This window comes from Pavona decussata, unplaced genomic scaffold, assembly GCF_977016875.1.
Source record: "Pavona decussata unplaced genomic scaffold, jaPavDecu1.1 SCAFFOLD_602, whole genome shotgun sequence".
NCBI lineage: Eukaryota > Metazoa > Cnidaria > Anthozoa > Scleractinia > Agariciidae > Pavona > Pavona decussata.
Genome location: NW_028145860.1, coordinates 3,999,207 through 4,010,004, shown reverse-complemented (window position 1 = coordinate 4,010,004; position 10,798 = coordinate 3,999,207). Strand labels below are relative to the sequence as shown.

General features: G+C 39.7%; 1 protein-coding gene across 1 annotated transcript; it reads left to right on the top strand.

Annotated features, from left to right (window-relative positions):
- Positions 1-56: 56 nt before the first annotated feature.
- On the top strand, positions 57-10,057 carry LOC146449481 (RCC1 and BTB domain-containing protein 1-like). The gene is made up of 14 exons (XM_085101680.1): positions 57-487; positions 1,287-1,453; positions 2,044-2,137; positions 2,251-2,318; positions 2,871-2,978; positions 3,673-3,815; positions 4,274-4,337; positions 5,103-5,229; positions 5,392-5,447; positions 5,655-5,725; positions 6,179-6,232; positions 6,703-6,800; positions 7,662-7,792; positions 8,468-10,057. The coding sequence occupies exons 1-14, from the start codon at positions 214-216 to the stop codon at positions 8,606-8,608; spliced, it is 1,596 nt and encodes a 531-aa protein (XP_084957806.1). The 5' UTR covers positions 57-213; the 3' UTR covers positions 8,609-10,057.
- The last annotated feature ends 741 nt before the right edge of the window (positions 10,058-10,798 follow it).

The window sequence follows — 10,798 nt, the reverse complement described above, 5'->3', positions numbered from 1 at the left end:
ATTTAGAACTGACGTCATGTATTCATATGAGCTTGCGCAAGTGAAGGCCTGGCCTCCTGGGTAAACAGGGCTTGGATCCTAAGCCTATGGTTTTTCCCGAGAAGAAAGCTTTTTTCCCTCAGTTTGTGTATAAATTCTGAGCGATTATCAATTAAGACAGTGGAAGATATTCTTTTTTCAATCACAATGTAAAATTTTGAATCAAGTTTTGAAATGCAAGAGCTTGGGAGATGGCCGATCTTCAGCCTTCTGGACGAGGATTTTTTAGCATCTCTCCGAATAGCGTGTGTTTTTGGAAGTGCAGGGAACGAAGCCATCGTTATCACGCAAGACGGTGATGTGTACGCCTTAGGATCAAATGCCAGCAGTTGTTTAGGAGTCGGTGATGCTCAGAGTTGCCTCCATCCAAGGAAAGTAGAGGCTTTGTGTAAGAAGAACATAGTGTCCTTGGCTTGTGGCAGTGGACCTCATGTATTGGCAGTATCAGGTAGTTATTTAAAATTCATGGCAACAGTTAAAAAATATGAAAATATAAAAAAAGGAGAGAAAGAATAAATAAAATAAAATTTTAAAAAAGTAAACCATTGGAGGCCCACAAAGAGTCTAGGACCCCATACAAGGCAAGCCACTGCAAATCCAGACAGTACAGAATCACCAAAAAATTGCCATGAATTATATCAATGTGCCCTCTGAAGTACCTAAAAGAAACCAAACATTGGCATTAGTCTTCTATTATTTTCAGGTTTATGTTTTTTGAGAATCTGGCTAAATGTTATCAAGGGGGTAGGGCTTAAAAGAGATTGGTTGCTGGAGGAACCCCCCCCCCCTCCCCTAAAGCCCTAAAGCCTAAAAATGCTTTGAATCCTGAAGCCAAAATGTGCTTGACTGAAACCTTTTCTTGCTGGATTCCATCCAAATTGCCTGATTCTGATTCCCTGGAGCTCTTGTTACACTGTAAGTAAAAAATTAAAACACAGTAACCCAGATTTGAGCTTTTAAGTTAAGGGTGTGGCGGATCATTGTCATGGTTTACCAGAGCGCTTATAGAATATTCAGGCTTTAACACCAAACATCTCAACTATTTTCACACTAACAGGCAAAAAGAAAATTAGGTAAGACCCAAACAGCTTATAAACATATACTATGGGATTGCACATATCTGCACCAGTTATATTTTTAAGAGGTTTTTCACTCCACTCTATGACACTCTGGGCTCCCCCCTGACAGCACTATTGAATTAAAGAGACTGAATCTGAACATGCTTAAGTTTTTGTGTTTTGTTTTAGTATCAGGTGAAGTGTACACATGGGGTCATAATGGCTACAGTCAGCTTGGAAATGGAAATACCAATCAAGGTTTAATTCCTTCCCTCACATCTGGATTACAAATGAGAAAGGTCATTCAAGCAGCTTGTGGCAGCCATCACTCTCTAGCACTTACTGATGAAGGAGAGGTAAATTTTGTCATTGTTTACACAGAGTGATGAGCAAAAGTGTGAATGTATTTCCCCACTCCAGAAACTGTGAGGAGTCTGGTACGAGTGAAGGATTGTGGGATTATTATGTGGCATGTGTTTCAGAAACTATCCATACTCCTTCTACAGAACTGATTGGGATTCCATGGGGGTGGGGTGGGGGGGGGGGGCAGTTGCTCAAAGGACAAAACATTTTAAGGCAAAGTATGAAGCTAAGTTGGAATTTCCAGATGGGGAGGGAGGTCTTTGAAAAAAACTTCTATGGGGAAGGTATGGAGTAAACAAGATAACAGATTTTACAATAAGAGGTTGGACACCTTTTCTTTTCATATATGTGGTAACATACCTTGTCTTTGGTATATACATTAATGCACTGAAATGTCAATTAAATCTCCTCTCTCTATTAAAACCTCCCTGCTTCTTATAAGCTCCTCTACCCCCTATATCTTTGTGAGACCTAAAATTAATAATTTCCCAGGGGCTTATAATGAAGGAAATATGGTATACAGCATACATGTATGAGTGTTTTTGCTTCCTTAACTACATTTGATTTTGTCTTCCATTTTAAGGTTTATGCCTGGGGATATAATAACTGTGGGCAGATTGGAATAGGAAACACCAACAATCAGACTTTACCGAGGAAAATCAACTCAGCAATAATAGGTAAGCCATAAATTAGTCATTCTATGTAGTACACTCTAGGCATTTTACATGTTCCTAACAATAGCTCATCTTCCTGTAGAAAGTTGAAATAATGATTTGATTTAATGTTGCAGGAAGTAAAAAGATTAGCATGATTGCTTGTGGTCAGACATCTTCGATGGCTTTGTCAGATGCTGGAGAGGTAATCTAAGTAGAAAATGGAAATCAACAATGATAGTTAAAGAACTTACAGTTGTGATTAGTATTAGTGAGCTTACGCAACAGGACGGCTGAAAGAAGGGGACGGTGAAGTATCATTGTGTGACTAACATGACATGTTAGTACCTTCACATTTTTAGGTGAATTTTGACTAAAACCGGTGTTCTCTCATCTGTGACAACCTGAAAACCACAAGTGGTAAGAATGTTACAATCTAGAGTCATGAATACTTAGCCGTCACGTTGGTCACACAAGGACAATTTGCCGTCCCACCACATCAGCCGTCCTGTTGCGTAAACTGGCTATTGTCTTGTTGATAACAGGAACATGTTTGTTATTTTTGGTTCAATAATTTGAGTTCGATCAGCAGATAAAAATGTTTTAAATTTATCTTACTGTAAAGTTCAACAAATGAAAAACCCTGAGAGAAAGAAGTGATTAAATAATTTGAGGGATATAAAAAAACCCATGCAACATCCTAACAAGGGTTGTTATTTCACAGTTAGTAATCATTCTAACTGTAATTAATTCTCAGCTGTTTGCATGGGGTTACAATGGCAATGGACAGCTGGGAGTTGGAAACAATGCTAATCAGCTCTCACCTTGTAAAGTAATAGGACTTGTTGGAACCATCACTACACAGGTAGGAGCCCTGTTTTAATCTATAACAATCTTAACAAACACTCTCTTTACCAGTTTTCATATCCAACGCAGATATGTTATTCTGTGATGATAGATAACATGTCTCTTTTTTAACATTGCGTCCTTAAGAGGAAGCTGCGTCATACTCAAACACTGCAGGATGAAGTTAATAAGAGTCAGAACATTGACCAGTCTCACACTCAAACCACTCATTGTAACTTGTCTAAGTTCCCCATGGAGTTGGTTGGAGTTGGAGTTTCTTCCCCATGTGCCCACAAGGTTGGGAACACTGGAGAAAAGGGGGAAAAGAACAAAACTTAGGGATTAAGAGGTGGTTCAACTACCAATGAGGGGATGGAAACTAGAAAAAGTGAGGTGTATAAAGTAGTAAGCTCCCACCCTCCATAGTCCTCAACCCCCCCCCCCACCCCTCCCCCCCAACCACCACCACCACCCCATCAAAGAGTTGAACAATTCTGATTGTTGCAGTTGTTGTTCTAGATCGTATGTGGTTATGCAAACTCCTTGGCTTTATCAGATGTGCTGGCTGTCTGTATTAAGGAGTTGAATAATTCTGATTGTTGCAGTTGTTGTTCTAGATTGTATGTGGTTATGCACACTCCTTGGCTTTATCAGATGCTGGCTGTCTGTATTAAGGAGTTGAATAATTCTGATTGTTGCAGTTATTGTTCTAGATCGTTTGTGGTTATGCACACTCCTTGGCTTTATCAGATGCTGGATGTCTCTATGCCTGGGGAGCTAACTCTTATGGACAGCTGGGGACTGGAAACAAGGCCCATCTAGTCACACCTACTAAGATTGGTCTGGATAAGGGAAGGTGAACTTGTCCTTTCTTGAAAATATTTTCTTTCTAATACTGAAGGGTCTAAAAGGTAATAACACATGTCATCAGGTGCCTTTTTTCTCCTCAGTGATAATTGCATCCTCCCATTTTTTTTTTTTTTTTTTTTTGCTGAAAAAAGACTCTTGATTGCTGGTTAATTTGCATGGGTATAATGTGTCTCAAGATTCTGTACTATGGAAACACAGTCTTCAAAGGGCTCCATTTTTTCTTTGGATAAAGGCATCTGAAAGAGGCTTGTTAGCATCAATTTGTGAATAATGGAAGATGATTAGGTCTCTTGAAACTATTGTCTGCTCAAGGGCTGTCTCCTATGAAACAAAGAATTCCTAGATTAGCTAATTCCCAGTTGAAACTAAATTTTTATCCTGGATGCAGGTGCAGCACAATGCTTTCTTCAAAAACTGACCTCTGTCCATTTACTTTTTTTCCAGATTTGTTGAGGTTGCTGCCTGTCACTACAGTCACTTGTCAGCAGCCATGACGGCCACTGGAAAGGTTGAAACACATTTAAGTTAAACAAGCACAAGAGTTAGCCAGATATCAACTGCTGCCAGTGATGATAAAGACGTGCATCACTGCAAGAGCCACAGATTGAACTGTTTTTAATGCAGAAACTCTCATTCTCAGGGTCCCAAGGGGGGTGGGTGGGGGGAGCTTTGGAGTCCCTGAAGCCCCACCCATCCCCCCCCCCCCCCACACACACACACACACACACCCAATTTTTAACCGTGTAGCCCAGAGCCTGGAGCCTTCCTTTACTTGAAGTCTGAATTAAATATTGATTCTGCAGGCTAAACTAGAAATATGTGACTCGCAAAACCTCGTGAAGCTAAGGCTGGCTGGAAAGCTCTCTTTGCTAGTATTGTGGCATCAAATGAGGAGATTAAAAGGTTTCTGAACATACTGATTCTGGCTAAATAAAACCCTGGGTAAATCCATGGAGCCATATAACCTTGACTTTTCTGGAGCATTACACCCCTAATTATTTGGCTGGGGCTCTTGTAGCTAAAAGCTGCCATTTTCAAATTTTGTCAAATTTGTTCTTAGTTCTATATTTACTGTGAAACTAAAAAAACCGTGAACATTAAGAATCATTCCTGGAATGTTTATTTTTTGTGACCAATCAGAGGCAAAATCAAACCACAAGAAAAAAAGATAAACATTGCAGAAATATTTCTAGTGTTCAAGACTTTCTTGTTTTCACAGTAATAGTAATATTATGCAGTATTAGATTATTTCAGAAACTCTTGTTGCTCTTAGGTTTACATGTGGGGCCAGTGTCGTGGACAAGCTGTTACAAGTCCTATGGAGACAAAGTTTACAAATGTTGATAGCATCTTTGCATGTTTTGCTTCTCCTCCATCAATGTTCAGACCTCTGATAGTGGGTTAGTACCATCACGTGCATGTATTCATTTAATATATGGTAACTACTGCATTAAGTGTTCAGTATTGTCATATATGTGGTGGCTTAAACTGTCCAGCTGTTGAACGAATTTATTCTACAGCTTTTGCTTTAGTAATAAGTCTATTTTGTGCTTTATATTCAGATCAGATAAAAGAGAAAAGAGTAGAACAAAGTGTTAAGGATGCATTTAATGACCAGGTACTGTACCGTGATTAGACATCCACCCATTGTTTTGTAACCGCGCCCTTGTGTGGCTGCATATTTTAAGCTCTGCAGCTTTTTACTGATATTTTCTTGCTACTAGCAATGACATGATGGGAAGACATGTGGTGAAGTTTTCAAATTGATTTATCAAAGAAAAAGGATCCTCAGCATGTAATTTATTATGTTTGTGTATTTTTCCAGGAAACAAGTGACTTAACATTTATGATTGAAGGCAAGCCAGTATACGTACATAAGTCTATACTTAAAATAAGGTGAGGACACCTTGTCTTCGTTATTTTGAACGTAATTCACTTGCAAATTAGTAAGCTGTTGTTACAATCTCTGTAGTTATACCTTTTGTGTTCTGAAAGCGCATGCACCTTCAATTTGCACATTATGAAACCTTCAATTTAGTCATTTTATGCTGAATATTAAAAACGCTTTGTCACGGGATTTTTTTTAATTTTTTTGCTCAAAACTTTGCTTTTGTATATAAACAAAATTCACTAATTAAAGAACGGAAAGATATCAGGTGATTTTCTTAACGGAGAACAGACCACAATCACTTTTAAGCGATTTTTCGGAGAAAATCAAAGTGCTTTTGATAAACTGTTGATGCAACTTTCAAGCACACCAATCTGAATTTGCTTTAACCAATTAGTTTGCCAATTTAAGTTCGCTGTGTGAACTTATCTTAACTCAATGAAACAACTCCATTTTACCAGGTGTGATTACTTTTGGAGCATGTTCCAGGCGCACTGGGGTGAAGACGACAAGGAGTAAGTGAATCCGCAAAAGAATACTGTTTTCACTTCGTATTCTTGTGTTCAGTTTACACAAACCCACTCTCAATCGAGACAGCGGTTACTAACTACCAGCGGGTTTTTTTTTGACACTTTGTCACGTGACTCACATCTCAAGTCACGTGACAAAAATAAGCATCTCACTCACTTTGAAAAAGACTCCGGAAATCGAAATCGAAAGCTTGTAACGCTTTAAATTTAGTTATTGTTGTTTTTTTTTTCTTCGGATCCTGAACAGTAGACCTGTACCATTCAAAAGCGAATTGTTTTTTAGGGCTGGAACATTGTTCTGTTGTTCGTTCTTTTGTTTTTTCGATCAACCTTGTAAGGCGTTGCAAACGGTGCAGTTTACCTCATCCTGAAAGCCAATTTTGTTTTCTGAACCATAATTAACAATTTTTAAAGATATCTTTTAGTTTAATGTTGAATTGCTCTTCTTGTTTTAGTGTGATCGAAGTCACTCAGTTTAGCTACCCCGTGTATTACGCCTTCCTCCAGTTTCTTTACACGGATCATGTCCATCTCGAACCCGAAGACGCTATTGGTAAGTTGTACACCAAGCCCCAGTTCAAAGAGCGGATAATTTTATCCTCTGGATAGGTTGCTATGTGGGAGATAAAATGTGTGCAAGAATTTCCTTATAGCCCTATAATTTGTGTTTAAAGTAGAAGTGTTTGTCTAATTTAGGTATGGAATTGTGTGAACCAAAAGCTTTGGTTGGAGTACATTTTATTCGCTGGATAGCGACTTATCCACTGGATAAAGTTATCCGCTCTTTGAACAACTGGGGCCACTTCCCTGTATGGCTTTCTCCTAGGCCCTCACAATCAATTCCCTTCAGTGACGTAACCGAGGCGAACGGACAGCCGCGCCGAGATGAAAGGCAGAGAGACGCCTGGCAACTAGGAAAGATGTCTTCCAAGCCTTCCGAAAATCTTTTAGTAATGTTTGTTTTCACTGAAAGTTTATATTTCCAGGGGTTTCCGTCCGGTTCCCTGCTAGCAGGGGCTCCTTTTCTGTTATTTGGAGCCGGCTCAACCAACCAACCAATAACCAATCAATTAATCAATCTGAAAGGGAAAGGTGACTCCGTCGGGGGAAATTGTCCGGTATAAGTTATGTTAAACCAAAAAAATACTGAAAATAATCACATCCGCTGTTTTGTTATGGTCGTATAGGCAAATAACAGAAAACCAAAGAAGCAAAACTGTACCGGCAATCAGTGCTATTAAAAGCACCGAAAAGTACGCACAAGATAAGACTTTGTTCCATGCTTGCAAAAGCTAAAAAAAAAGCAAGTAAAAACCGCTATGTTTGATTTCCCCTGATTTCAGTCCAGTTAGACTTTAGTAATTGCAAAACGTTTCAAATGAAACATGGTGTTTTGACATTGTTTTTCTTACAGGTCTTCTTGATTTGGCCAACTCATACTGCGAGACTCAGTTAAAACGTCTCTGTGAACGAATCATAAAACAAGGCATTACTGTGGAGAATGCTACCATGTTACTTGCGGCAGCTCTGAAATACGAAGCTGAGGTAAGAATTGACAACATTGATAGGTCTTTCTTCATCAACATAAGGGACCTTCAGATTTGTCTACGAGTACGAGATTGAGTACGAGTACGACTTTTCAAATCTAGTTTGCGTAGTTTAGATAACCGCTTGTCACACCAATCTTGTTTCTACAGTCTCCTTATCTGCTGGTAAACAACGGGAAGGAGCGAGAGTTCTTGGGATGAGACTGATTTGAAATTTGAAAGTCATACAATCTGGTACTTGTACTCTGATCTGATGGTCCCTCTTATATGGGGGAGGGGGGACAAGTTAGTAATACCATGTTCAGTACAGCGTTCCGATAAGGCCACTGGCCCAAACCATTTGACGAGGATTGTAGACAAAACTTTTCAATTATCATTTGTAAAAACACGAGAAAGTTGCCTTATTTTGCAGTCAGGATTTTAACAACGTACAGTATACATTCAAAAGCTTGAGCCACCTAGGACCTTGAAAAAGTTCAGAGATCAACGTTGGGTTTCGGGTGGTCAAAATGCTTAACATGTTTTGGTGCAGAAATTCCTTGGACCGCTGTTTGATTTCCGATATAGGGGGAGGCGGACGTTGGACTGTTGTTTCGTTCAGTACATTGCACAGTTACAATGTTTAGAGAGGAATTATAGTAATTGTGACGATTTTGAACAAATTCTTTCTTAGGAGCTGGAAGAATTTTGTTTCAAGTTCTGTGTCAATCACCTGACAGCTGTCACTCAAACAGAAGCTTTCAATCAACTGGACGAGTTCACGGTCAAGAAGTTCATTCAGAAAGCGGCCAAGCGTGGTGCCTTTAAATACTGACTGGAAAATGATAATCAACATGGGAAACGTTTTCACTTTTCAGTATCTTTAGAAGCAGTCTTTCTTTCTCTAGGGAGTGGAGAACGACAAACGAAACACAAGTGCGCACAAAAGTTGCGGGGACTTGCTGCGCGGAAACTAGGCTCAATTTTCATACATATAGCTAATAGGGAATCCATTTGCCATGCTCTTCCCAGAGAAGGAACTCGAGGGCATTAACGGGAGGAAATCGAGCCATCGGGGAATCAAGGACGAAAATCCCGCGACTTTTTGCGCGCACTTTCTGTTTCGTTCTCGGCGTTTTGACGCTGCGCTTAGGTCTTCACAAAGTCAAACCGACCTAACAAGGATTAGGATTTTTTTATTTCACAACTGATTCATTGTTCTTTCAGACCCCGGGTTTTCCAGCACGATTCACTTGTTACGATTATTCGCGGAATTATTTCGACAGAGAACAGCAATCCACTAACGAGAAAATGTTCCTTGACTCACGTCCCCTCTGTTGTTTCAAGATTTCCCAAGCGTCCACAAGTGTTCATGTTAAACGCGATTCTGTATAAACACCAGCAAGGTGTTTTCTGTTTTCTTTGTAAGATAATCATGGAAAACTTGCTGTTTCTATTGAGTTATGGCGAAACGGCTGTCAACCAATCAGAGCGCGCGCTCACTAATTGTGCTTACGTGTATCTTTGAATCAGTTTGGGTTGATATGCACTGACATACTCGGTTCATTTTGGAAGTTTATTGTAGTGCTTGATAAGTCTTTGGTTGAACGATGGCTGCGAATAATACCTTGTGAATCATGATTAAAATACCCTGAATTGGGCCAAACGATCGCTAGCGACGAATTCAATCGACTGTAAACTACGTAAATTATATTCCGAAATGATATTCATGTTAACCGACAAAAAGAAATTGTTGAGCACAAAGGGCTACTTAATTTATATTTAAAAGAAGAATTATGGGAAGGAGCTAAAAGAGAACCCCTACAAAAACGTGTAACATATAATACTGTACAAAAACAGCAAAAAGAGCCTGAGAAGTGATTTGATAGTATATTTAACTTCTAATTTATGACTCCTTGTTTGGATTTCGATTCTCAGGGATAAATGTTTATTTGTGGTGTTTTTTTTTTTTTTTTGACGAATATACGACGCAAATAAAACTGTTTCAAATGTCTTTTTCGCTGTTCTTGAGATTCTTTGGCGCACAAACAGTTGGATGTGGGATATGCGTTGTCCTATTTGTCCAGGGTTTCTCCGCAGGGAACTAAAAAGTGAGGTACACTAACTTCAGCGGTGCTTACCATTTACGCAAACCACCCGGATGGAAATTTTCAGCATAAATACGAAATGATTTAGCTTGTCTAAACAGAAGATGGATAACATGCAAAATGTATGAACATCAGCTGTAAATCCCAAAAGGAGTAATAAAAATGCATCACTTTGACCAGAAGCCCACAATTTCAGAAGTACTCCAAATGGAGTGATGCGTACCATTTGATTTTGCAACTGGAATTTCCGGGTTTTCCATGTAACTGGTAAGCACCCAGGTCTTTACTATGGGCGCATGCTCTATTAACGCCCATTTCTTTCTTTGCCAGAGTTTACCTGCCGCGTAATCACTGATTTCTCTCGGGGTAATTAAGGAGAAAGAAAGATTAATAAAGCCTGCATGCCGAGGCAGATCAGGGCAGATCGTCTGGTTTGAAAATGGGAGACGTTTGCCTACAGGCAAAAGAACGTTATCAGGGTCGTAACAATGGACATCTGAGTCGTCCCCAGTCGTCTCTTACGGTACGGTCGAGAGGAGACTAGGACGGCAATACAACGAAGGTGATGACGGGAAGAATCCAAGAATCCCCTTCTTCCTCCTTCCCATCTTCCCCTGCGCGTATCTCCTCTCGACCGTGAGAGATGACTGGGGACGAGTCAGCCACCACGCAACAAAAATGAAGGGTGTGGCCTATTAACCCTCAAGAATGGCATACAACTCTGTTTATACAGAGTGAACTCACTTCTATTAAAGTAGTTTTCACTTTGAATCAACGTTCCTGGGGAAGAAAGGCCACACTGTTAAAGGATTTTATCAATGGATTCTCGCGTTTCGACAGGCAAGGAAAGTTACACTTTCTCCTATGTCTTGTGATGAATCAACCGGAAGCACGAACGTTTCTATGACAACTGTCCA

Excerpts from the sequence above, each read along its gene's own strand:
- LOC146449481 (XM_085101680.1), top strand. The coding sequence starts at position 214 with ATGCAAGAGCTTGGGAGATGGCCGATCTTCAGCCTTCTGGACGAGGAT. Across the intron at positions 1,454-2,043 it reads CACTTACTGATGAAGGAGAG|GTTTATGCCTGGGGATATAA; the intron begins GTAAATTTTGTC and ends TTCCATTTTAAG. Across the intron at positions 2,319-2,870 it reads CTTTGTCAGATGCTGGAGAG|CTGTTTGCATGGGGTTACAA; the intron begins GTAATCTAAGTA and ends ATTAATTCTCAG.